Raw genomic sequence first — 27,797 nt, 5'->3', positions numbered from 1 at the left:
ATATTTTGTTTGCTTTTCTCTGTTTCCTCCTTCACAGACATAAGCAAGGGTTCTGGAAGCCATTAACCTATGTTGGAAATATACACTGGGTGAAATCATGGCTCGGGTGAAATCAATGGGAGTTTTGCCATTAATGTCAATGGGGCCAGGATTTCACTCAGTGAATTCCTGAAGTGGTATTCCCTGGTTTCCCCTCTGTCGTCTTCTTTCATGCTATCATATTTCACATCTGGATCAATACAGCCTAAGAACTGAATGTCAAGACATTACTTTAGCACTCCCTTGACTGGCCTACTGAATCAAACTGGTGCTGCCTTGACTAATGGCTTTTGGTTTTCACCTTCATGTCATTAATGGATTTTCCCATGCTTTGTGGTGTGTTTGTGACTACATCCATGCACTTAAACATGCAAGCATGTATATACACACTTCTCCCTATGTATACCACAGCATGTGCTAAATATCCTCCCATCCTTGCACAAAGCCTAAGCAAGTGAACTTTGCACAGAGGATCTAAGAGGGGCTGATGTGGGGAGAAATACTCCCTGCCAACCTGGTACCTTTCGTGGAACATCTGTGTAGCCAATGAACTCTAATAGCAGCTGGGAACCCCTGTGTGGCCCTACGGGGGAGAGGTTAAACCTTTGTATCTGCATATTGATAGGTTCTTTCTCAGTTTGCCCTTATCCAGGGGTGAAAGTAAAATTGAGCTCTTATGGGTACAGGGCATCAGGCAGAAGGGACGGGCCTGAGGTCAGCATCCCCCGGCCAGCCTATCTGCGCTGCCTGGCTCACGCTGCCCGGGGCTCCAGTGCCAATTTTAAAGGGCCATGGGCTCCGGCCGCTGTTGCTGTGGTAGCAGCGGTCGGAGCACCGGGCCCTTTTAAATCACGGCCCCGGGGCAGCTGCTACTTCTCCCCCCGCCCCCTCCCCGTCAGCGGCCGCGGCAGTGCTTTAACATCACTTCCCCTTTTTGCACCCCCATTGGCGGCCCTGTCGTTAGGGACCCAGCAGGGCTGCCAGTGGGGGGCACAAAAGGGGCAGCAACTAAAGCGGGCAGGTACTGGTGGCTACTTTTTACTGGTACGCCGTACTGGCGCATACTGCCTTACTTTCACCCCTGCCCTTATCATGCTACTGACTCCTGGAATTCTTCTCAACCTCACCCCTCTTTGTGATGCACTATGGAATTGTATAAGACCATCTATGCCTGCAAAGGAGGAAGGCTCAGCATTTGGCGCTCTCTGTGATTTGGCTCCTGATAAAAATGACTCTAAAACAAACCACAAACAGTTGCACAGATGGAGTCCATTTCAGAAGCTTGTGACACTTAGCAGGAAGACTCCAGAGGCTCAAGATCACTGGAGTGCAAGGTGGTCTGCCCAGGCCCCTCGTACCTCTACATGCTCCCTGCTCACCTCCAACATCCAGATCTTAGCCTTAGCTCTGCTCCCCTTTGCCCTTACTTATTCTCCACTTGCCATATGAAAGAAAGTTAAGGCAACCTTGTTAAATTACATTTGTATTGCCTCTTTAGTGTGAGGGGAATTTGACTGTCCACCAAACATGACTCTCCAGACAAAGAAATTCAGCCCATGGGATTGTGGGATACTTTTGGTGGACTCCCAGAACATGAGTCTAGTGGGGCTGCATCTACAATGTAAAGCAATAGGGCTTGAACCGTGGGTCCCAGTTTGACTCAGGTTTGGACCCTCCACCCCCAGGGCATCCTGGGAATGAGCCCTGGGTTAGCACAATTTGCGTGTAGATAGAAGGGGGGTTAGGCTTCAGCCTGCGTTTGAACCCTCGGCTTACATTGCAGTATAGACAAACCCTAAAGCAGGGGTCAGCAACCTTTGGCACGTGGCCCATCGGGGTAATCCAGTGGCAGGCCAAGAGACATTTTGTGTACATTGACCGTCCACAGGCATGTGGTTCGCTGTTCCCAGCCAGTGGGAACTGTGGGAAACCATAGGCCACAGGGATGTGCTGGCCGCCGCTTCTCGCAGCTCCCATTGGCCAGGAACAGTGAACCGCAGCCACTGAGAGCTGTGGGGAGGCTGTGCCTATGGATGGTCAACGTAAACAAAAAGTCTCACGGCCTGCCAGTGGATTACCCTGATTGCCACGTGCGGAAAGTTGCTGATCCCTGCCCTAAATAGTTAGCTAGCCAGACCATCCAGCATAGGAGGGAAGGAAATATTTCTGTGACTCATTGTTGAACATTAGATGCCGGATGGGGGGTAGTGGTCTGAGGTAAAAAAGCAGGGTTAAAGTCCATGATCAAAAATTGAGTTGCTGGCAGATGTGAGCAATGGTGTTAATGGGCAACTACTCCTGGGACCGGACCCCATGAGTGCTCTCATTTCCTTACACCTTGCAAAATGAGGTAATCTGTACTCACCTTCTCTACTTCTCCAGACCAGTCTTGTCTGCAGCGATCAAAATGTTGGTGTTTCTCAGTTTTTTACTTTTCTGAGATGCCCTCACGTGGCTCAGATCATGTCCCATTCAAATTTCCATTTCACGTCTGTAGCTGCAGACTAGAGTTGGGTACAGGGATAGGATTAGAATAAGAACCAGTTTGAACTTTCTCCCCAAATTTTACCAAACCAAATCACACTACAAGGCTTTTGGCTAGAGCTGGTCTCAAACCCAGCCTCTGGAACCAAAAAAATCCCTGAATTTGGACAGTGTTTAGAATCTGAATCTAGATCCAGATCCTATATTTACAGTTTGGTTAGTTTTCTCCACTGTCTCGGTTGTTCATTTTCAGGCTTTTCTCTGTGTCTTAGTTCCAGATGGGACTGAGACTGCCTAAATCCATTCACTTGGGATTTACTGCCCAATTTTGCAGACAACATGTAATAAAAGTATGAGAGAGCAATGTGCTAGTCAGAGACCAGTGAACATTATTCCCTTGACCTGGGGTGGGGTCACTGTGATGCTTCTCTGGACACTCAGGGCTGTTAGTCACCTTGATGCCACCTTCCTCCAGCATTAGTTCCCTAAACAACCAGCCTGTCAGCCACTCAAGCCTCTTCTCTGGGCTATACCAACGCTGATGATTGACAATAGAGGTACCCCAGCCTCTGAATCCCTTCACAGTGTCCCCTTGTGGTATCCAGCCACCAATCACTGGATATCCATAGAAATCCCAGATCCTCCATGCCCAAAGGAACAGTGTGCCCCAGTTTTACCTTAGACTGCTTTACACCAAGCACTTGAGTTCAATTATAAAACAAAAGGAAATTTATTTTAAGAAAGAACAGAGATTCAAATAGAAACAAGTGTGAGTGGAAACAAGTGGTTACATACAAAACAAATAATAGCACAAACTAGGGCCTAAGCTTACTAAGTTACCTTTCCGGGCTAATGAAATATATTCTCACCCCAAAGTTCAGCCTTTTGCAGCATTTACTGGCCCCAAGGAGCTAGGACCCAGTCTTTCATTAAGCAACCCCTGCTTATTCAAGGTGCCTCCTCAGTGAATGGATCCAGAGAGTCTTTCTTCACCCTGTTATATACTGAATCAGTCTTTTGTGTTTATTCCCAGGCAGGGCCATCCCCTTGCTGTCGTATTTTTCCTTTTCACTCCCAAGTGGTTTTGAGGTTTAGTTTATCTTTGATGGTTCTCCATTGACTTTTCTGGGTTGTTGTCAGTGCTTAATTTGTGCTAAGGCTTGCCAGGACTGAGCTGGTCTGGCACCTCTAGGCTTGGCAGTTCATAGCCCTGGCACCTCTGGGCTTGCTGCATCAGTTATGAATGTAAAAAAATTGCTTGAGCCCCAGCACCTCTTTCATTACAAATTAAGCACTGGTGGTTGTAATGGTGGATAACTGGGCAATACATTATGTAATTGACTGACCATGCAGGGGTGACAGCTGCCTCCCACCTGAATGGTCCATCACCGAGATATATGATTTCCTGATGACTCACTGTCACGCCAAGACCATAAGGAAATAATTTTCAATATAGTCACATTATTCCTTAAATATTACCTGTGCATGCATCTCCCAATGACTATGAGTATCACTAAGTTGTAAGCTTTCAGTAGAGCCCTCATAGGCTACCTCTTATGGATAAATTCCATGAAAGTGGTGTATTAGGTGTTGTGAGTTTGTCTCTTCCGAGGTAGGAGTTACTAGTAAAGAACAGGGAACACTTTGCCAGTTGGCACTACTGGGCCTTTGTGTCAGTTACAAAGACCAATAACCCTGTCATCTGACGGGGATCAGTATTTGCTGACTTAATTGATAGCTGTGCTCAATGGTTTGATCATTGGCCTGCTAAACCCAGGGTTGTGAGTTCAATCCTTGAGGGGGCCATTTAGAAATCTGGAGCAAAAACTGGGGATTGGTCCCGCTTTAAGCAGCGGGTTGGACTAGATGATCTCCTGAGGTCCCTTCCAACCCTGATATTCTATGATTCTGTTACACTCAGAAATGCAGACAGAATAGGCAAGTTTCTGTGTGCTTGTACAAACCAGATTTCAGATCTGACTCATTTGCTCAGCAGGAAAATAATCTGACTGATGTGCTCAGTGTAGAGCAGTCATGTCCCGAGATCTCCTAAGGACTGTGCCAAAGTGCCGGCAGGTGTTTGCTGCATGTTCAGCGTAGCCTTGAGACAGCTTCTGCAGCTCTCTGGAGACAGGGATGAGGTGAGGACAATGGTAACCCTTGCTGCAAAGCTGCTTTGCTTTTTGATGCCTCTGGATGACAATCATGGGGATGTTTTTTGTATCTGAAATAGTCATGGGCCCAAACCCAATCCCCATTCCAATAAACATTCAGGATTGAGGGTGTTTGAAATCTAAAGCTTGATGCAGATTCAGCCTCTTCAGATGACTCCTACTAGTATAATAGGCAGAAGCAAAGCACCAGGGCCAAGTTGCTGTACTTCGGGATTTTCAAAATCTTTATCTGAATTTTGAGGTTTGAACCCATTTCTAATTTAAAAACTTCCCCCTACTTCCAGGTTCCTTATTCCTCCAACCATCTGGGTTGGCAGAGCCTGCAAATGCTATGAGGCATTGTTGCTACTTAGCCTGAGGTGTGGAGGCAACACATGCCGTTGGACTGTGTGGCGAGTGACCCTCAGAAGGTTCAGAAATCAGGCTCAGTTCCAGGCCTCCTCTGAAGCTTAGCAGAATGAAGTGAGCATGTGAGCAGCCAGCCAGTGAGAATAGAGGAAGGCAACTGGGGGAAATAGGGGATGAAATTATCAGAGAGATGAACAGCAATTAGAGAATGAGGATAGCGTCACTTCCTAGGGTGCAATCCAGACCATTGAGGGGTTGTGTCCTGCAATCTTGGGTGCCTCACAATGCTTTGCTGTAGCTCCTCACCGGGGCCACTCACAACCATCCTACTAGCAAGCAGGTCACACCCTGAGTGTCTGTGTGCTAGACAGCCCTGGTTCAGCAGTTCTGACCTCAGCAGCCAGTCTACAGCCCTACTCTGGCTTCTACCAGCCTTCGTTACTACTTGCAGGGTGACCCCAACACACTCTCAGTCCTGAATTTTCTCCAAACTGTGTGCTCTGCAATGTCCAGCCCTGCACACTTCAGAGAAATAATATGGTTTGTGTGCTCCTTTAAGGAGTGAAAACACACCACTTTGCCACATTATCTGGAGCTGATGTTCATTTTAGTATGAACAGAACAATATTGGTTTAATAGTGAAACAAGTTTTTTAATAAAAGCAGATAGGTTTTTCAGTGAGTTGAAGTATAAGAGACAATGTTAGAAAGGGTTACAATCAAATAAAAATGAAAACACGCATCGAAAAGCCTAAAGATTTGATTCAAGGCTTTATTTAAGATGGTGTTTCTCACCAACAGTCTTCGAGCAAGATGGTGAATGATCCATTCCTTGGTCAGGATCTCTTCCAGAGGCCCATATGCTGGCGCCTTTGTCACCTTAGGTGAAAAGGTTTTTGCCTAAGCAGGTTTCTCACCTATATTCGGTTCCAGAGACTTCTGTCCGCCCCCGCCTTGGTTTAAGGACCCATCTTTCTCAGCCTCCAAAAGCTTTGGCCCCTTCTGTCTGTCTAGTGATGGATGCCAAAGATAGCTTCTGCCCTTGCTTATATCTCCCAAGTTCAGTGACCTTGCTTCATGAGGCAGGATGAGTAATTTTCTCTCTGTTGATACTCACACCTTCTTGTCAACTGTTGGGAATGGGCGACTTCCACCTTGATTGAATTGGCCTCATTAGCACTGACCCTGCAATTTGGTAAGGCAACTGCCATATTTGCATGTGCTGTAATATATATACTGCTACTGTATTTTTCACTCCATGCATCTGATGAAGTGGGTTTTAGCCCACAAAAGCCTATGCCCAAATTAAATTTAGACTCTAAGGTGGCACAAGGACTCCTTGTTGTTCATGCTGGTCTGTTCTTCCTGTGGGCTTCCCATCTCCCTATATGATTTCTATGTAAATGGGTCTTCCATTGTTTCTGATTCCACCATCTTAATGTATATAGGAGACAGGTAGATAACTGTGACATTCCCCACTGTCTGGGCAGACAGTACAGCCTAATATCAATGAATATCCATAATTCCTTACATTGTGTTAATACATACATTTCACAATTATATTAATCACCCGTGTGTCATCAGATTTCCAAAAAGACCTCACTCTCTATACTTTTATAATACAGTAATATTGTGTACAATCAGTTGATTATCATTTGAGGTTAACCTGCCTCTCCCCATCTTTATAGCCCAGTAAACCTTTGAAATGAATTCTTCTGAAAAGTAAAACCCAGACCAAGCTTCTCTCTCCTGCTGGAGGTAGACACCATGCATCTTCTCCCCCACTTGTTAGTGTGAGATTTGCCTCCATCCCTTGTTAGCTTGATGAGTCTGTTTACTATTTATATGTAAATTGAGGTAAACACACATTCCTTTGTTTAAGATAGACAGGTTTAACAACTCCCTGGTTCACACATGCTTTAGTTATAATTCCAGCATAGATTTGTAACTCTTAATACTCATGGTGTACATACGTTGCACACAAATATTAGTAAGTTGTTAGTTTTCAAATGGTACCTCACAAGGCATATTTTGAACAAAGATTATTACAATAGTGTGTAGGGTGTGAATACAGGGCTGCTTGGTGTCACAGACAGAAACAGAAATTGGTGGAGAAGAGTAGAAACTGTGGAATGGGACCACTACTGGGGGATCCTCCCTTCCTTCCCTAAAACAAGGTGTCTGTTGCTCAAAGGGAGGGTTTGCTGTTAATTGAGACCAAGGGGCACAGGCAGAAGTTCCCAACCTTCACTTAGCTCCAATCCCATGCTCTTAGGCCATCACTTCCATAAACACTGCACTTCACAAAGTTCAGTTAAAAAGCCTGCCTAATGAGGAGACAAATGGGGATTTAGTAATGGGAAAGGTGAAAGATGGGCTGAAGGACTACAGAGGCTCATGTAGTTTGCCAGCTGCTCTCCTGAAATGGGAGCATATGTTTTAAGGCAAAGATCTGCAAAGAAGGAGAAGCACTAGGGGCTTCCTCGCAGGGGAAACAGACTTGTAATGCCTGAGAAACTGCTAGTGAGGCATTTTGGAATTAGGGGTTTATGGTATTTGGGTTGAACCTCCTCCTAGTCACCTTTGGGACTGCACCTTGTATAACAATGCAACACTTTATATAGAGTTGCGGTCAAATGCATCTCGAGATATCTTACAGAGCTAATACAGTCAGTATTCAGTCATCGTCAATAATCCATAAACAAGTAGAATTCAGAATGTGGATTAAGTGTAACAAATCTGTGGTTACCTGCCAACTGTGAAGTGCCTACTCTGCTGCACATCATGGCCATGCAGACCCCACAGAGACAGAAGGGATACAACTTAAATATTCTGGCTTCAAAAGCACAGACTCCCTACTATGTGAGTTGAGAGAGAATCTCCTTTAGGTGTTAGCATTATAGAGTCTGTGACAAGTTGGGGGCAGTGGTACACATATACAAAACAGTTCATTACAGGATTATTCAGGGAGAGTGACAAATGATTGAGGCTAACTGTCCTAGCAGGGCTCAAAAAAACTCTGACCATGATGTTCTGAGTCACTAGGAAGTATCTGGAGGAGGAGAAGAGAGAGTAAATATGTGCTGGACTGTAGAATTCCTCTGCCCTTGGCGGAATGAAGATGTCCTGGACTTGGAAGCAATGATCTCATTTTCACTGAATTTTCTGAGGTTGATCGCTGATTTTGGGAATCCGTATGAGACCCCATTGGGCTGGTTTTGGAGCTGCAAATGCTCAGCCCTTCTGAAAATGGATGCATTTCATATGAGCTGGCACTATGTAAAATGTTGACCTTAACCTCACTGTGTTTTTGTTTCTCCATTTGTTCTGCAAAATTATTACCTATGTAGTAGCACAGATAGTGGGGAATGGTGCTTTATGGACATGTGAGAAGAGATTTTCCCTGCTCCAAAAAACTTGCTACCTAAGTGTAAACACAAAAAATGCCTTAATACAAAAAATCTAAAATGAGGAGCGTATTTACCTAACTCACATGGGTGTTGTGAGCCTAAATAAATTGGTGTTTGTAAAGTGCTTTGAAATCCTCAAATGGATGGGTGGTATAAAAATTGTTGTTAACAAACTTAACTCTGTGTTTACTAATGTTGTTAAAATGCAGAGAGATAAATGTCCCCCCCCCAACCCCCCAACATCCGCTGCTGTAGTAGGTTCTTGGTGAGCTCATAGTACAGAGCGTATATTTACATCTAAACCCAGGGGAAAGTCCAATACTGTGACGTCCAGATGAACAGTTTGTTAGGATATCACCCCATCAGTTGGGCAAGCACAGATCCCACATCTAAAGGGGATAGTATTCTGTCAGTGGAGAGAAAAAGAGTATTTGTGGCACCTTAGAGACTAACAAATTTATTTGAGCATAAGCTTTCGTGAGCTACAGCTCACTTCATTGGATGCATTCAGTGGAAAATACAGTGAGGAGATTTGTTTGTTTGTTTGGTCCTTGCTAGACTCCAGAGAAATAGCCTTGAGGAAAGGACACCAGGGTATATAATAGACCAAGGTCCTGTGTTTAGTTTATGCTCTACTAATGCTTCCAAATTTACCTTTCTTCTTACTGTAGTACTGGATAAATGAATACACCTCTACCTTGGGGATTGGAGTCTTCCACTCCGGCATCGAGATCTACGGCAGAGGTATGAAGCTTTCTTTTTAGTTACATCTGAGTCTGGGGGACAATCCTACTGATCTTACGATTTTTTATAAGAAATCCTGGTGTCCTGGTTTGTGCCTTTTGGGGTGAGGGGGCTCTGAGGAGTGGAAATTCAGTCAATTATTTTTAGACTGGGGTGTCCAAAGTATGGTATGCATCTCATGCAGTTCTATCGTGGACCTTGCAAATAATCTCCTTTTCAATGTAGACGTGCTGTCTGCAAAGCTAGAGTACTGTTTCTTGCCTGACATCCTGCTACAGCTTTGAAGAAGGGACTGGAGAACATTATAGGCAAAAGCTCTCCAGTGAAGCAAAGCAAAGAGACACGCAGAGAGTAGCTTTAAGGATAATACCGTTTCCCTTATTTTAATACTTTTCCTAGTTCAGTGTCTGAAGAAAGAATCCCAGAAAAATGGCTTTCTCACTGTCCAATTACATGGTCTCAGAAACTCAGTCATTTTGCATCAGCGAGAAAAATAAAATGTCAAAATTCAACCTTGCCAAAGACTTTGTTTCATAAGCCCCTGGAATGGCCTAAGGGGAAGGAGCACTTTACTAGCTATTTAAGTTTACCACAGAGTTTTTGGTAAAATATAAGTCAGCTCATTAATTTATGCAGTAGGGAGTGAAGCTAAAAATGTTTAGAAATCACTTGCCTTCACTGAGGAATCAATCAATATGAATAACTATTACATTGCCTTTTAAAAGGGCAGTGAGTATTTAATTCCAAAAAGGAAAGTACTATATGAATGGCTATGCTTTTATGGCATTTCTAAAGGTCTTTTATGAACAAGCAGAGCATCGTGACTTTGGTATCTGTCAGGGAGAGCAGGTAAGAGAACATCTAATAGTTGAGATTTTAAACAAGGAGCTTTCAAAAAAATCACATCTGAGATCCTCTGGAACAAGGTAGTTCAACAGATATGGCCATCTGAACTAGTCAAAATGCAAGTCACCCAGCAAGGTAGCAATCAAAGCAATGTGAAAGAAGTAGCAATGAAAAAATTCCCATGCAGGGAGCGGGAAAGAAGCCTCATAACAATGGCTTTTAAGAATGCTGAGTTCCTGGACAGAACTGTGGCAGGTGTGGCCGAGGAGAGCACAGGACAAATTATTTATTTATTTATTTATTTGTGTAGTGTCTAGGAGCCACTGGTGGAGGTACATACAGGTTGTGCAAGAAACAGGGATATTAGCAAAACAGCTATCAAAGCAAAGGAATCAAGGAGTACAAGCAAGAGTGAATAATTTGTGTTTCTTAGGATCTGTGTCCAAAGGCAGCGTTCATGAATAGATTTGGATCTAATCTCAAGATTTGCAACATTTGTTAAATTTAAAATTAATTTCAGGGGTAGAGGGTGATTATTTTGTAAAGAGACTTAAGAAGATAAGCCTTAGTCCTAATCTGGAGTAGCCCAGGACAGTGTTCAATAGCCCAGGGGAACAGATCCATTGCTTCAGTCCATTCAAAACTTACCTACAAAGGCAAGGAGCCTGTGGTGTTAATGAGACCACCGCAAGTAAACTAGACCAAGCCACAATCATTAAGATGGCCCTCATAGAACTGGATGTTGGCATGGTGTTCAACAGACAGAGCCTGCTTAGAACAGAGCCATTCCAGATCCTATTGGAAGAGGGGATGTACCCTATGTGTGCAGTACCACCTGGAGAGTGCCCATCCCACTGCTTCTGAAAGCGAAAGAAGAACTGGAAAGGATGGAGAGGAATGGCACAATAAAGGGCAGTAATGAACCACTGGAGTGATGTGCCCCTGTAGTGTCGTGAGGCAAGGGGGAAAACTATTAGCACAGATCTAAAGATGCTCAATGAAACAGTAAGAAGGAAAAGAGAGATTCTTCTCACCACAGAAGATACTATCCCCAAGTTAATGGGTGCAACAGTGCTCTCTTCACTAGGTTTCAGACAAGTTCCTCTCCACCCCAACAGTACCAACTTTTCTGCAAAGCCATTCAGAAGATATTGCTCTTTGCTACCTCCCAGTCAGGGTCACAAGCACCCAGAAATCTTCATATGGAAAAGGAGTGGGATTCTGCAAGGCCTGGAGAGAGTGGAAGCTTTTCTGGATGATGCTATATTTAACTCCTAGGAAATCACAGAAAGAACATAGCATAATACACTATTGCAACAAGTTCTGATGGCAACGTTACAACAAACCCAGCAACAGTTCTGATTGATAGAAGAGGGGGGAGGGCAGATCCAGAAAAAGTTTTCCAAAATTTTATTTAGCAAATTGGAGAAAATTCATACTTAACCCACCCTCAAAAAAACAAGCTCTTTATGAACTCCTTAAAACAAAAGTCTCTATGTGGATCTGGAGCCAAGCATAAAAATAAGCTTTTGAGGATCTAAAGAATCTATTAACCACATCCCAGGTACTGATATTTTATGATGTTTCCAAGTCTACAGAGTTCAGCTGCTATTGTGGGGTGCTAATAGGAGCCTTTAGCATATTGCTCCTGACGGCTTTCAGATCCTAAAACCGAAACAGGGAGAGAACATTTGGAAAGTATATGGGCATGTGGGAAGATCAAATGGTACATATAGGGTTGTGGCAGTTTCATGCTCAAGATGGACCACAAACCACTCAGACATTTAATAAACAGCAAAGATCTAGGAAAGGTGCCCCTTACATGCCAGAGTTTTCTCATGCATTATTTGAGAATTAAAGCTATTGTAGATATATACCATGGAAATACTTTGCGGTGGCTGAGAGTTGCCAGATCTAAGAGGCTTTCTTCTCTAACTGTTGGAATGCAGCCCAAAGCTTATCCAGCCTTAAACCAGGAGACCCAATCCTGATAAAACCATATGAGGAAGAATGTTGGACAACACCAGCTGTTGTCACTGGACGTAGCTGCAGCTTGAGATCCCACGTGACTGAAACTGATGAAAGTACTCAGTACAGAAGAAAAAGGCAGCACCTTTGGCTGTTGGAAGGAAGGTTCTAGACTGGAGCTCTGCAGTGAAGCAGAGAGAGAGAGAGACAGAATAGTGTTAGGGGTAATTTTGTTTTTCCTTATATGAATAAAGCTCCTTGTTCAGTGTTAGAAGAGAGTGTCTTTGTGATTTTTTTTTCTTTTTTTCCATTGCCACATGACCGATTACATGTTCCAGTATGCAATGGTCCATCTTGAACCAAGCAGCTTTTACAGTTGACTTGAGATGGAGCATGACATGATGGGTCCTGTAGTTTCCATAGGTCTGACCTGCATAAAGTGCAGCTGCAATTAGCTCAGTTTTTCTAAAAATCAGGTGGAGACTTTTGACTCCTGGTAAACTGCCTGTGTATCCTTCTGCTGGGCAGTGTTTGTTAACCCTCTGCTCTACTGAAGAATAGAGGAGTTTTTTTAACTGGGTGTCAGTCCCATCACCTTCCTATATTACTTTAGGATTTCTTCACCTTAGTAATAAGCTTTGCTGCCACCTTGACTTGCTGACCAAATCCATTCAGGCCAGCTCAGAGAGCCCCACACAGGGATTGCCTAGGACTATGGCCAACTAATAGCATTAGCAGAGATGGAGTATGATCGGGAATTGGGGTTGTGAGGGTATCCTGGGGCTGATATGTAACTGGAGTAGGAGGATGGATTTTAGTGCCTGACTGAAACTGACTCTGGCAACGGCCCTAACACCATTGCTGATGTAAGCCATGCAGACAGCTGCTGTGTACTTTCCCTGATACAGCCTTCATTTGATTACTCACAGTCTCTTTCTTTCCTTGTCAGAATTTGCCTATGGAGGGCATCCTTATCCTTTCAGTGGGATTTTCGAGATCACACCTGGCAGTGCGGTAGAGCTTGGCGAGACCTTTAAGTTCAAGTAAGGGCCCTTCTTCACACACCCCTCATCTTGCCGTCATCAATGAGCCTATTTAGGGTCAACAGATCAGTCCTGCCTTGCCATTTTGAGTCTCATCTTCCTAGTACCTGCTCCCACCCCCACCATGTTTCCACCTGCTCCTGATTCAAAAGCAGTCCAACAGGACTCTTGGTGTGGGTGACGGTTGTGCACAAGGACATAGGGCAGGATATCTGAGAGAGTGCTCAGCGTTTTCCTCCTCTGTTTTCAAGTGCAGTTTGACATGAACACAGTTCTTTTTTGTAATTTGGTTGTTTTCTTTTTGTGCTCCAGTTTTGCCACTCAGCAAAATTCTGAGACTAGTACCTTGGTAGCTGCTGCAGGGCCAGTAGAAGGAGCACAAGAACATCACACATTGCTTTTTATGCTTTCCACAAAACCAGGAGCTATTGGAAGTTTTCTCTTTTGTCTGCTTCCTATTGACAGAGTGGGAATACATTACTTTCTAGAGCAGAAGTGGGAGGATTTTAGATGCCCCATTATAAAATATTCAAGGTGATCAGATTTTGGGACTGTGGCTCAGTTAATGGAAGATGGAGCCTGTCTTCCCTAGATCACTGATTCAGATTTGGCTCAGAAGAAATTGACTGACTGCAGGATTTTACCCTCTGAGATCCATGGCCTATGTCAAATGAACCTTGTGGGGGTGGAGAATTTTCAATCCAGTTCTTACTGTCAGGAGTCCACATCACAAAAACCACCACCATAAATGGCACACTTCTTGGTGGTCTCAGCTGATGGACCTAGGACTGAATGGGAATGCAGCTCGGAGTTAAGGCAGTTTTGCAGGGTAGTGTGTAGGGAAGGTCTCAGTGCTGCTGCCTGGGCTGTACCTATTTTTGTGGATAAATAGAGGACATTAGCTTGCAGAGTTGTCATTCAGGAACTTTTCACTAGCACTACGTACATGTAAACCAATCCTGCCAAATTTAAATCCTAAATGACTTGCCAGTGTCTTGTTTTCTCTCTCTTTAGCCTGTGTCTATTCAACCTTTTTCACGGTGTCTTCCCATGTTTCCTGTTTTGTTTTTAAACTAGAGAGTCCGTTGCTTTGGGCACCACTGATTTCACAGAAGAGGATGTGGATAAGATTATGGAGGAGCTGGGCAAGGAGTACAAGGGCAATGCGTACCATCTCATGCACAAGAACTGCAATCACTTCTCCACTGCTCTGGCAGAGGTTGGCACAGCTATTTTCTACTTATCTTTACTGTTTCAAGACCCACAGCAATGCTCATGTGGGAACTGGGGCCAGCACAGCCATAACCAAATCTCTGATCTCTGGCTTTAACCCTCCTTGTGATGTTGCAAAAGTTCTTTGCTGTTCTTAAGCTTTCAAAAGCATGCAATCAGGATGTAGTGAGGTCCAATACAGCAGGTTAATCGCAAGTAGGTATTGTCTGTATTGCTCACCTATAACTTATGTATCTGTGGTAAAGAGGTGGGTGCTGAAATAGTGCTGTAGGGCAGGGGTACCTGCACTCTGGCACATTGTATTGGCTACTCAACAGAAACTGGAAGGCCATACTTAATTAGCATTGTGATACAGGAGGGCCAGGGACCAGTGGTAGAGTGCTAGAGGGGAAATATATAAGCTCAAGGCTAATTAAGGTGTGGTTCCCTGTAGACTAGGGAAGGTGGCTGCAAGTTAATTGGAGCACCTGCAGTCAATTAAGGCCCTGTTAGGAACCTAATAAGACTCCCTGCTTCAGGCAGACAGAGAAGAGGAAGAAGGAGAGAGGACTGGAACTTGGAGGTGTGCTGTGAGACTTGGAAAATCAGAGAACTGAAGTAAGGGGGACCCTGCCCAGTAGGGGAGGGGGACAGCCTTATGATAGTATGTAATCATGTAATTAAAGCCTGTTTTTTACTACAGGACCCCAGTCTCATTCAGTAAATGGGTAGTTACTCAATATTTCTTTTTATCCTCCGCATTCCATGTTTGACCCCAAGTCTTATTTACCACACACCATCCAAACCCTGCAATGAAGACTGATTTACTGATTTCCTCATGGACTTTTCTATGGCACTCAACACTTTAGTATCTGAGTGCTTCACACATATTAATTAATTTATGTTCACAACACCCTTATCTCCATTTTACAGGTGGGGAGCTGAGGCACAGAGCGATTAAGGTAAAACAGCACCCCCTAATTGTGGATGCCTGATTTGAAACACCCAGGACTTGATTTTTCAGAGTACTTAGCATTATAGAGCGCTTCATACGTTCAAAGCACAGCTTCAGTTACAGCTGTGAGTACTCAGCACTTCTGCAAATCAGACCCAGGATCTCAAGTCAGGCACCCAGAAAATGAGAAACACACAATTAGTGCCCACTTATGTAAAGTTTGGTTTAACTGACTTGCCCAGCACCATACAGGATCTCTGTGGCAGAGGCAGAGATAGACTCCAGTTCTGCAGTCAACTGCCTTAACTGTGAAACTTCTCTTTTTCTTCCTGCAATCCCCTACCTGATTCACTATATGCCTTCCAACTTTTGCAACAGATGAAGCAGAGATCCTATAGACAAAAGTCTCTGTCACTACACAGTTTTGATTGATCCCCACAGCAGGTCCATCTTGTGCATTGAATAAGGCAGGGGTCTTGTGGGAAAATGGTATAGAGTCATAGATTTTAAGGTCAAAAGGGACCATGATGATCCTCTAGTCTGACCTCCTGCACAATGCAGGCCACAGAATCTCACCCACTCAGTCCTGTAATGAACCCCTAACCTATGTCTGAGCTATTGAAGTCCTCAAATCATGGTTTAAAGACTTCAAGGTGCAGAGAATCCTCTGGCAAGTGACCCGTGCCCCACGCTGCAGAGGAAGGCGAAAAACCCCCAGGGCCTCTGCCAATCTGCCCTGGAGGAAAATTCCTTCCCGACCCCAAATATGGTGATCAGGTAAACCCTGAGCATGTGGGCAAGACTCACCAGCCAGCCACCCAGGAAAGAATTCTCTGTAATAACTCAGATCCCACCCCATCTAACATCCCATCACTGGGCATTGGGCATTTACTGCTAATAATCAAAGATCAATTAATTGCCAAAATTAGGCTATCCCATCATACCATCCCCTCCATAAACTTATCAAGCTTAGTCTTGAAGCCAGATATGTCTTTTGCCCCCACTGGTCCCCTTGGAAGGCTGTTCCAGAACTTCTCTCCTCTGATGGTTAGAAACCTTCATCTAATTTCAAGTCTAAACTTCCTGATGGCCAGTTTATATCCATTTGTTCTTGTGTCCACATTGGTATTGAGCTTAAATAATTCTTTTCCCTCTGTGGTATTTATCCCTCTGATATAATTATAGAGAGCAATCATATCTCCTCTTAGCCTTCTTTTGGATAGGCAAAACAAGCCTACCTCTTTGGGTCTCCTTTCATAAGACAGGTTTTCCATTCCTCAGATCATCCTAGTAGCCCTTCTCTGTACCTGTTCCAGTTTGAATTCATCCTCCTTAAACATGGGAGACCAGAACTGCACACAATATTCCAGATGAGATCTTACCAGTGCTTTGTATAACAGTACTAACACCTCCTTATCTCTACTGGAAATACCTCGCCTGATGCATCCCAAGACCGCATTAGCTTTTTTTCATGGTCATATCACATTGGCAGCTCACAGTCATCCTGTGATAGACCAATACTCCGAAGTCCTTCTCCTCCTCTGTTACTTCCAACTGATGAGTCCCCAGCTTATAACAAAAATTCTTGTTGTTAATCCCTAAATGCATGACCTTGCACTTTTTCACTATTAAATTTAATTGTATTACTATTACTCCGGTTTACAAGGTCATCCAGATCTTCCTGTATGATATCCTGGTCCTTCTCTGTATTGGCAATACCTCCCAGCTTTCTGTCATCTGCAAACTGTATTAGCACACTCCCACTTTTTGTGCTGAGGTCAGTAATAAAAAGATTTAGATAAGACTGGTCCCAAAACTGATCCCTGAGGAACTCCACTAGTAACCTCCCTCCAGCCTGACTGTTCACCTTTCAGTATGACACATTGTAGTTTCCCCTTTAACCAGTTCCTTATCCACCTTTCAATTTTCATATTGATCCCCATCTCTTCCAATTTAATAATTCCCCATGTGGAACCATATCAAATGCCTTACTGTGCTCATGTAATTAAAAGCGGTGTCATAATTGTGAGAACCAAAGGTTAATTTAGGAGGGAGCTGGTGATTGGCTGACACACACCCAGATTCTCAATGGTTCTGGTCCATGTTGCCTCTTGAAAGAGAGAAGATTCAGTATCCATTATATAAATTTTATTAGTATTAATAAACAAAAATAAAATCAAGGAAGCATATCGCTAAAAGGAAACTTCTATTAACACTGCTAAATTGAATTAAGAAATACAATTACCAAATTAACAGCAATATTGGATGGTAGTCAAATCATCAGATTTATTTTATACAACAGCTAATCTTATAAGTCATAAAAATGAATCTCAGGAGGTGGTTGTCTGTTTGGTTATAAGTTCCAACTAAAGAACTTCATCCAAGGCAGCGCAAAAGAAGAAATTTGACAACTCTTATTTACCAATTTACAGCCGACTGTTTTAAAGTGTTTTAGTTCTCTCTACAGAACGTGGAACATGCATTCAATAAATAGCTTTTAAGAGACTGAGTTCAGGGATGTTTAAACTTTCTTTCCAGTTCCTTCTCCACGTGACCTTTCTTGGCACTCTCACACACACACACACGCGCGTGCTCACACATGCACAGCCACGCTTCCATATTCTAAAACGCTAAAAAAGGCCTGGGACATCTTCCAATTAATAAAATAAGACAAAACCAGGAAAAGGAAAAATAAAATACTTAACAGGGTTTGAACTCTGTAGCGCTCACGGCCTTTGGACTAGGATGGAATAGGAGCTGGAGCTGCAGTCAGGGAACCAGATGATGATGTAGCTGGTACAGTGCTTGGTGCTGGGAGACTGGGCAAAAGTTGGTGGAGTCTTTGTTGTTCTCATCACTTCCTTTTCCCAAAGGTGGCCTGCTTTGTACACCAGGAATGTCAGTCTTCCCTCGGCTGGCTCGTTGAGCTGGTGGACAAAGGCCCATGGCTTTAACCTTCATTCTTATAGTTTCCGATTTTTGCTCACTCCACCTTACAGCACCTCCCCCTAAGGTCTTTCGACAAATCAGGCATGAAATATACCTTGATCAGAGGTTAGGTAATTTTTAGGCCAGCATCAGTTTGAAAAAGCGCTGCTTAAGCCAGCAGTTTTAAAAATATTTATTGTTGCATACCACAAGCACTATGGGGGTGAGTTTGTCACCCCCCCAAAATATCCAAAATGGAAGAGGCGCAAGACCCTTTTTGAGGAAGTTAACCTATCTCTCTCCTCCCTGACCCTTCAGGGCAGAAAGCCTTCGCTGACATCTTGTACCAACTTACCAAAAGTGAGGGCTCAAAATTCAGTAAAAATAGCTGGTTGCAAAGACCCGAGCAAAAACACCAGCTTCTCAACATCCATCAGCAACATTAAAATTACATGTGGACATCATCTGACAGATGTCTCTGACTTTTCTGGTAAACATGATAATTTGGCAACCTTCCTATTTTTAAAACGGGTGACAGGTCATGCAGCTTATCTCTTTGGAAATTTCAGTCTTCTAGGGGAAAGACTTTAAAGCTTCTTAAGATAAATCCCATTTAAACTAAAAATAATTAAAGTTTATATAAAGTCTGTATTTTCATATATGTTGTTTCTCTCTCAAATTGCACACACACAAGGGGGCCAAATTAAGGTTGTGCAGGCAACTTTTATTTTGGCATTTCCTAATTTTTGACTGCTTGACTTAATATTCTTTTTATGTGGGTTTTAATGTAACTTCCTATTAAAGGTTAATAATTAAACAAACTGAAAAAACTAATTCTATCATGTGGAACCATACTGACCACCCACGGGAGTCGTCAGCAGGGTTTGGATCTTTGCATTCACAGCAAAAGGCAGTAACTAGTAGCAGTAGTAGGCTGTTATCTTCTGTATAGACCAGTCAGTGGAGGGTGGCAGAGAAACACGCTTTGCCAGTAGGTGTCACAGACATTAAATTGTCTGCTCTCAGCCAGAGACTCAGGACTCCTGGGTTCAATTTCAGGTTCTGAAGGGGTATGTAATCTAGGTATTATAGACCCTTATGCCCCCAGCCTGTCTCTTTCCACCATACTGCTAACTATCACACCCCAAATCTCACCCTTCTGCTCTTATCCACCCCCAAATCTCCACCCACTCTCCTTCTATGCTCCTACTGCACCTTGCCTCCAGCTCTCCTCCCCTTATTCAAGCGCCTATCCCCTGGCTTCTGTCCCCTCACTCCTTTGAGACTATGTACCCTCCAACTTACCCCTTTTGCTTCATCCATCCCTCTCCCCTTCTGTTCTTATCCACCCCCACCCCCACAGAGGCTCTTCTTCATCTGAGGCAGACCACAGCATCTATTTAATAATGCATAGCTACATTATGCAAAAGTGAAGGACTGGAAGTAAAGAAGAATATACAAGAAAAAAATTGATGTGGGGATTTAGGTCAGCAGAATGTAATTACTTGATCAAACTGGGATTTGACTAGGGACACCAGGTTGAACACACAGCCCCATGCAAAAAATCCCCAGGGAGCTCAAGTGGGAACATGTGGTCAGGACTTCTCTTGATACCTCTCATCCAAGAGATGGCACTTTCAGGAGTACTGTGCCTTTACACCGCTCTTGGCATTGACTCACTTCTGACATGGAGGGAAGAGTGCTACCTACTGAATCATCAATGCCACTTCCTACAGCAGCTTGGCATTCCTTGGAGGCAGTGTGGCCTAATGGATAGTACATTAGACTGGGATTCTGGAGACCTTGGTTCTATTCTTGGTGCTGCTGCTGACTTGCTGGGTGACCTTAGGGAAGTCTCTTCACTGCTCTATGCCTCAGTTTCCACATGTATACAATGGGAATAATGATACTGACCTCCTTTGACTGGCACTTTGAGATCTACTTATGATAAGAGCTAGATATTACTGCTGCTTCTACTACTGCTTCTATTATTACTATCTGTCAGGCCAATACTACTTGGGATATTTGATGAGATCACAGCCTGTGGTGCTCTCCGTGCAGACAAAATCAGGGGTAGAACTATGAAGCTAGGGAAAGAACTATCTTATCCAGAAGGAGTGAGCTGAGACAGCCTAAAAGCCAGTTGGCAATGTAAGAGTTAATATTTAGTTTTCACAAACACGGTTGGATGAGATGGACAGCCATGTGCTAGCTGACTGTGTGTGGCCTTCTTAATTTCCTCATTTGGCTGTGGCCCTGTTAATTAGTGTCCATACAGATGTTACTCAGTTGGCTGATTGGCTGGAAGTTTGGAGGCTACCATCTGGTCACGTGGACTGAAGGCAGACTCCATGGCACGTTAAGCAGACAGAGGTCATGTTGCCACAGAGAGAGGACAGAAAGGAGTAGGAGCTCTGTTCTCCCCATGGAGGATGGGTTAGGTTCTGAGTCCCATCTTAATAAAACACCCACTCTTCCCATTGTTTGGGCTCAGCTGATTGATTGGGGTCCCTCAGACCGAAACCCAGTTACAATCTGAGATGGGCTTGAGCTACCACATTCAGATTTGGATCCAGTTTCTGAACACTCGATAGTTGAGAGAGAAAGGCGGTATGTGTGTTGATTTCAACCTCTCTTATTACAGTAGGACAGATTTACTTTTAACAAGGCCTCAGCTTGGCTTGCCTTGCCTTTTCATGCCCACGGTTGTTGGTGGATGCAAATAACTGTGGATGCAGTTGATGTCGATGTTACGGGGGCTTATTCCTTCACCCACTTACTTCCCTGGTCCTTCTCGCATGAACAGAGAGCAACAATACCCGAAGTCCAAAGGTGCAAACAATTCGATGTTTATTGGGGTGAACTTCCAGCAAGCATGATTCCAGTTTCCTTCCTTAGTGTCCCCCTTCCCAGCTCTGACACCACAGAGCCTTACCTGTGGCCCTGTTCCCATTCCTGCCCTTAGCAGGACATGATTCCAATTTCCCCACCCCCATTCCCTGTTCCCATTCTCCCCCCGCCCCCGGCCCCCCACTTCCTGATTGACTGCAGACTATATAGTAAAACTTGAGTTCTGCTTAGCTATACCTTAACCAATCATTTTACTGAAACTTAACTAACCAATCCTAACATATTGTAACATGATTATTTAATCAATTAGTTTACACCCAGCAAAATTAATTATACAGCAGACAGAAACAATCACAGAACCAGACAGAGATTATACAGACAAACAATAGGGAAATGGGGACTACAGTGATGGAAAAACAAAGAAATGAGGATTTCACATCCCAGCTATTGATAAGTGAGTTCTTGCCAGACAGGATGCTATCAAACTAAGTTTCCTTTTACATCTTCTAGGCACTTCCCTTTCTCTGGAGGCGATAGGCATTATCAGGACAGGATTGTATTCCTAACAGCCCAATAGCACCTTATTTCAATGTGACTAGTTTGGAATGTGAGGATGTGACCATTCGCTTCCCAGCTTATGGCTGCCTCTGCTGCTTAGCCAAAGATTTAGCCTAAGCACAGGGCCTCAGACTGTCATAGTAAGAGAAGGACCTTACACCGGCAGACAGTGATTTTGATTTTTTCTTTTATACCTCTATAACTAGCCAAGTGGTAAGAATACACCTACATTCTTAGAGTATAGGCCTTTACAGACAGGCCTGAATATCTATATCCTAACGGTCATTTACATGTCTAACTACTGGACTGCACCCGCATATTAGGCATCTAAATGATTCTAGCTTCAACCCAGATCCCACCTAGCTGCCCCTAGTGGTACCTTCATGGTTCATCTGGGAAGGGAGTGGGAAATTAGTGAATGTGGCAGCCTCCAGCAGAGATTTTCAGATGTGAATGTGCAAGCAAACTGCAACGTTATTGTTAATAACCTGATTCCCTTTCAAATTCTTCTAGGGCAGAGGCAAGTCTTAAACTGTACAAAAGTGTGCTCTGTGATCCCTATGACAGATCATGCATGACTGCTCCAAACTGTCCCTTTTGATGATACATCCTCAAGCTGATGTCCATATAATTAGGTACTGGATTGAGAACCACAAACTGGTTTTAATTTTAAAGGGCATTTATGTTGGAAGTACACTGCAGGGCTGCGGTGACAGAAGGGCCAGTGCTCGGTTCACGTATTGGTTCTTTGCTCCCTGGTCTTGAAAGGGGAATGATTTTCTTTCTGATTTGTGTGCGTAATTTATCTGAAGTGCCACAGAAAAGGTCACAACCTTCTGCATCTTGTAGCAGCCTCCCAGCCTGGAGTTATTTATCTGTCTTACAGTTGCTCTGAAACCCTCCTGCTGCTGCTTTTTTTAAATAATGGGGACAAGCAGGAAAAGGCTGAATCAGTCAATGCAACCAGGTCAGGTCTCCTGGGGCACAGACAGAGAATCCCTGATAGCTATTGGGCCAAACGCTGCTCACATATGCCTGTGTGAATGGGCAATAATTCTGCTTAAATCAATGATAGCAGAATTCAGCTGCGTGGTTGAGAAACTTGTTCTGAAAGAGCTCTCTGGGATGCTGAGGTGAGAGTTAAGCATCCCAAATCGCCTCCTAAATTATCACATAATTTTTTTTTAAACCTAGAGAGACTATTTAAAGAGACTAAAACTGATCCTGAAGTTAGCACATTTGGTTCAAACTCCCATGCGATTATTCTTTTGAAGTCTCTATATTTCTAAGACTATCTAGATTTGATTGGTAAAAATCACTTGTGGGAAGCAGTATCATCCCAGTGCCAGATTCCCTTCTTACCATGCTTGTTTTTTCCTTCCTTTTTCACCTGCTGCTGCCTTTTTCCTCCTTTATTCCTCCACTCACAAGCCAGTAGGTTCCCCATCTGTCAAGCATCATTACAGCGTGGGCTAGTGGAATGATTAAGTGGAACCTGGCAAGGTTCAGAAGTTTGGTTTGGATTAGCACCTTGAGGCTGAACTGATTATCTGAGCATGTTGGGACAAATTCATGCACCTTCACAGACTTCATTGGTGTTGCACTTTCTGACTCTATCCTTAGCAAAAAATTCCAGTATGCTCCTCTGAAAGTTTCCAAATGCTCCCTCTTCTGTCTCTATTGGATTTCTTTGGAAATCTAGGAACCAGTAGACCAAAGAGCTGCTTTGCTTTGTTCCAAAATTGGCCAAATGGAAAAGTAGTGTGGGGATGTGGAAAGCATCCATTTCCTTCCCATGTATGCCTTGGCCACCTCTCGACAGTCTATGGCAGTGTTAATTCTCCCCTCCCTATCTGAAATTCTTCATCATGTGATCACAGCTCCCTCACACCCAAATTGGATCAGGAAGTGGAGCCAAAGAGTAGTTTCCTAAATGGGCAGTGGGGAATGGTATTGAGGAATTAGTTCTCTGCTGATGCCTGATGACTCTGGAGTTGGACAGGATCATGGAGAGGGAATTTAGAAAGATACTTTGGTTGGTGGGTCATGGGTTTATGGAGCTGGTTCTAGGGATGGTGAACATAGTGCCCACTTTGGTGATCAAAGCTCTGGGACTAAGAGTAGTGGCAATAGTTACTTTTTTTTGTTTTGTTTTTTGTTTTTTAAAGGGTTGAAAGTGATGAAAATCTCATGGATGAGGAGTGTCTTCTTGGGGAGAATAAAAGGAAGGTGACTGAAGAAACTTGTGTCCTACTAGGCAGTTCTCACAATGTCACAAGACGAAGTTTGCTCAGACATGTTTGGGGCCATAGCTACTGGCTCATGCAGACTCTGGATTCTCACTATTAATTGGTAATGAGACAATACCTAGAGTTCAGAGGTCTGATTTAAAGAAGCATGCAAAAGCTTGGCTGCTTATCCGCCAGCCTTTGGGTGGTAGCTTCTTTTGTTTTATCTGTCTTATTCCATAAAAGGAACTTAATTGCTTCTCCTATTTAGTCCGGCTAGCACACTTCTCAGCCCCAGCTAGGTCTGTGGTTGCCCACAGATCAAAGACCGGCTTGCTGGCAGCTACCAACACCAACAGGAATGGAAGGAGAGTGCGTATGAGGTCAGCAGTTAGAACGGGAAATTGTGAGCTAGGATTCCCGTGTTCTATTTCCTCTGCCGCTGACTCACTGTGCGACAATGGACAAGTTTGCTAAACCTCTGTGTCTCCGTTTTCTCATCTGTAAAATGGTGATGCTAATACTTCCCTCTTTCATGGGCATAGTGTGAGGCTTAATTATCTGCAAAGTGCATCAGATCCTCTGACAGGTGCTGTAAGGGACAAAGTATATATTTTTTATTAGATAGCCTTAGTTGGCTGCCAGAAGAACAAAGAGAGAGACTCCTAAGCCCCTGAGCTGGTTTAGTTCAATCTGCAGTAAAATAGTTCCATGTCCTTACTAGGGCTGAACTGTATGGTGAGATTCCAAGTTTGTCAGAACCAGTTACCACTGAGCTTCGTAGCTAAAAATCTTTTTTGTGTTCTGGTTCAACAGATTCAGCATCACCTCACTCAGAGCATCCTGCTATGAGGGTTAGCCCAGAAGCTCACAAAGGCAGTTGGGTTCTCTGAACTTTGGTAAACATCCAAACCCCAAATGATTTGGGGTTGTCATCCTTGGCAACGCTTACTTTGAAATTGCTAAGATAATGGCAAATGGAGTCTGAATGAGGGATTATGCAGGGTATTGCAACCTGAGGGCTAATGTGAGTGTTAGCATGCAGGAGTTAAGCTAGCAGCCTAGTGGATAGGGTGCTGCTAGTGGCTGGTAGCATGTTAAGATTATCAAGATTATGGGGGCAGATGGAGCCAGCTTGGGCAGGCACATCTGATGAAAGCATGCAAATAGAATCTTAGTAGGAGGAGTCTGTATGCAGTGTTGTAGCCATGTCGGTCCCAGGATATGAGAGAAACAAGATGGATGAGGGTCCAATAAAAGATATTACAACTTCTGTTGGTAAGAGGGACAAGCTTCTGAGCTACACAGAGCTCTTCTTCAGGTCTGGAAAAGGTACTCCGAGCGTCACAGCTAAGTACAAGGTTGAACAGATAGTTTAGCATAAGCAGTTATCACATATTCTAAGGGACCATTCAAGGTGAAATGGCTCATTAATGCCCATGTAATCATAGCACAGAAAGTGGGGTTAGTGGGTTACAGATTGTTATAATAAACCATACATTCAGTGTCTGTATTAAGACCATGATTTTTAGTGTCTAGCAAAGTTATGAATTTAAGCTCCCAGGCTCGTCTTTTTAAAGTGTTGTGCAGGTTTCCTCTATGTAGCTGGAAAGCTTGTCTCTCTTGTCAACAGAGGTTGGTCCAATAAAAGATATTCCCACACTTACCTTGTCTCTGGGAAGTATCTGGCGATTCCAGATGCTACATGATTTTCAGGTGGAGCCATATCCAGATAGGATACAAGATTTTGTATCCCACCCCACCCCTGTAATTCTGGGCAAAGGTCTCTCTATTAATAGGTGGTGGTGTGTGCCAGGGAGGGGGGTGTAGGTCTGTCACTGGTTGATAGAATCATGCTGGACAGGTTTGTGCCCTATGTAATTGAAGCCATGGTGGAATGGGGGTTAAGGAGTCTTAAGATGCCTGTTATGTGATTTACAGCATTCCACAGAAGCTCATTAATAATGACATTCTGTATCCATAAATTCCTCCCGCAGTTTCAATTGGAGGTGATTTTTCTTTATTTCCTGCCATAAGGTTGTGTAGTTTTTCTGTTGAATACAGCAGCTGTTTTATTTCAGGTCTGGCCACAGTAAAGCAGTGAAATGAGCAGATTTCTAGGAATAGCTTCTATTATCAGTTTAAGTTTATGAAGCATTTTAGAATTCCTTGGGATGAAATATGCTATATAAAAGTCTAAAAGATTATTCTTTCATCACTAATCTTTACACTCTTGGCTGCACTGAATGATTCTCTCAGCTCAATGAAAATGATTAACAGATAAATGGCTCAGAGAGGGCAACAAAGATGATTAAGGGTATGGATCAGCTGACGTACAAGGAGAGACTAAAAAGATTAGAGCAGTTCAATTTAGTCATAGACATGAGGGCCAGAATGGACTATGATGATCACCTGGTTAGACCTGCACATCGCAGGCCACAAAACCTTACCCACTCACTCCTGTAATAGGCCCATAACCTCTGGCTGAGTTACTGAAGTTCTCAAATCTTGATTTAAATACTTCAAGTTACAGAGAATCCACCATTTACTCTAGTGCAAACCAGCAAGTGACTCGTGCCCCGTGGTGCAGAGGAAGTTGAAATTCCCCCAATATCTCTGCCAAGCTGACCCTGAGAGAAAATTCCTTCCCTACCCCAAATATGATGATTACTTAGACCCTGAGCATGTAGGCAAGACCTGCCAGCCAGACACCTGGGAAAAAATTCTCTGTAGTAACTTGGAACCCTCCCCATCTAGTGTCCCATCTCTTGTCATTGGGGATATTCGCTAATAGCAGTTGTGGATGGGCCATATGCCACTGTATGCAATCTCATCATGCCATCTCCTCCATAAATTTATGAAACTCAGTCTTAAAATAAGTTAATTATTTTGTCCCCACTTCTCCCCTTGGAAGATTTTTCCAGAACTTCACTCCTCTGACGGTTAGAAACCTTTGTCTAATTTCAAGCCCAAACTTATGGATAGACAGTTTATATCCATTTGTTCGTGTCAGTTTTGGTTCTTAACTTAAATAACTCCTCTTCCTTCCTGGTTTCAGAGTAGCAGCCGTGTTAGTCTGTATCTGCAAAAAGAAAAGAAGGACTTGTGGCACCTTAGAGACTAACAAATGTATTTGAGCATAAGCTTTCGTGAGCTACAGCTCACTTCATCGGATGCATTCAGTGGAAAATACAGTGGGGAGATTTATATACACAGAGAACATGAAAGAATGGGTGTTACCACACACAGTGTAACGAGAGTGATCAGGTAAGGTGAGCTATTACCAGCAGGGGTGGTGGGGGGGAACCTTTTGTAGTGATAATCAAGGTGGGCCATTTCCAGCAGTTGACAAGAACGTCTGAGGAACAGTGGGGGTGGGAATAAACATGGGGAAATAGTTTAACTTTGTGTACTGACCCATCCATTCTCAGTCTCTATTCAAGCCTACGTTAATTATATCCAGTTTGCAAATTAATTCCAATTCAGCAGTCTCTCGTTGGAGTCTGTTTTTGAAGTTTTTTTGTTGAAGAATTGCCACTTTTAGGTCTGTAATCGAGTGACGTTCTTGTCAACTGCTGGAAATGGCCCACCTTGATTATCACTACAAAAGGTTCCCCCCCACTCTCCTGCTGGTAATAGCTCACCTTACCTGATCACTCTCGTTACAGTGTGTATGGTAACACCCATTGTTTCACGTTCTCTGTGTATATAAATCTCCCCACCGTATTTTCCACTACATGCATCCGATGAAGTGAGCTGTAGCTCACGAAAGCTTATGCTCAAATACATTGGTTAGTTTCTAAGGTGCCACCACAAGTACTCCTTGTCTCCCGTCCTGGTGTTTTTCCCTCTGATGCATTTCTAGAGAGCAACCATATCTCCCCTCAGCCTTCATTTTGTTAGGCTAAACAAGCTAAGATCATTAAGTCTCCTCTTGTGAAGTAGGTTCTTCGTACCTCTGACCATCCTAAAAGCCTTTCTCTGCACCTGTTCCAGTGTGAAATCATCTTT

The 27,797-nt window shown here is 43.6% G+C and overlaps 1 protein-coding gene across 2 annotated transcripts in view; it reads left to right on the top strand.

Annotated features, from left to right (window-relative positions):
• LOC125638026 (deubiquitinase DESI2) overlaps positions 1 to 27,797 on the top strand; it is an 80,398-nt gene that overhangs the window by 27,687 nt on the left and 24,914 nt on the right. The window contains exons 2-5 of one of the 2 annotated variants that reach the window (XM_048853179.2): positions 4,520 to 4,664; positions 9,126 to 9,198; positions 12,962 to 13,055; positions 14,133 to 14,274. In XM_048853179.2, coding sequence (XP_048709136.2) covers positions 4,611 to 4,664; positions 9,126 to 9,198; positions 12,962 to 13,055; positions 14,133 to 14,274 — 363 coding nt within the window. In that variant the 5' untranslated portion in view covers positions 4,520 to 4,610. The remainder of the gene's footprint in view (positions 1 to 4,519; positions 4,665 to 9,125; positions 9,199 to 12,961; positions 13,056 to 14,132; positions 14,275 to 27,797) is intronic. The other variant, XM_048853180.2, reaches the window with a different exon arrangement.

Source organism: Caretta caretta, chromosome 6 (assembly GCF_965140235.1).
Source record: "Caretta caretta isolate rCarCar2 chromosome 6, rCarCar1.hap1, whole genome shotgun sequence".
Taxonomy (NCBI): domain Eukaryota; kingdom Metazoa; phylum Chordata; order Testudines; family Cheloniidae; genus Caretta; species Caretta caretta.
The sequence above is the reverse complement of the archived record's forward strand: the minus strand, read 5'-3'. Positions and strand labels throughout refer to the sequence as shown.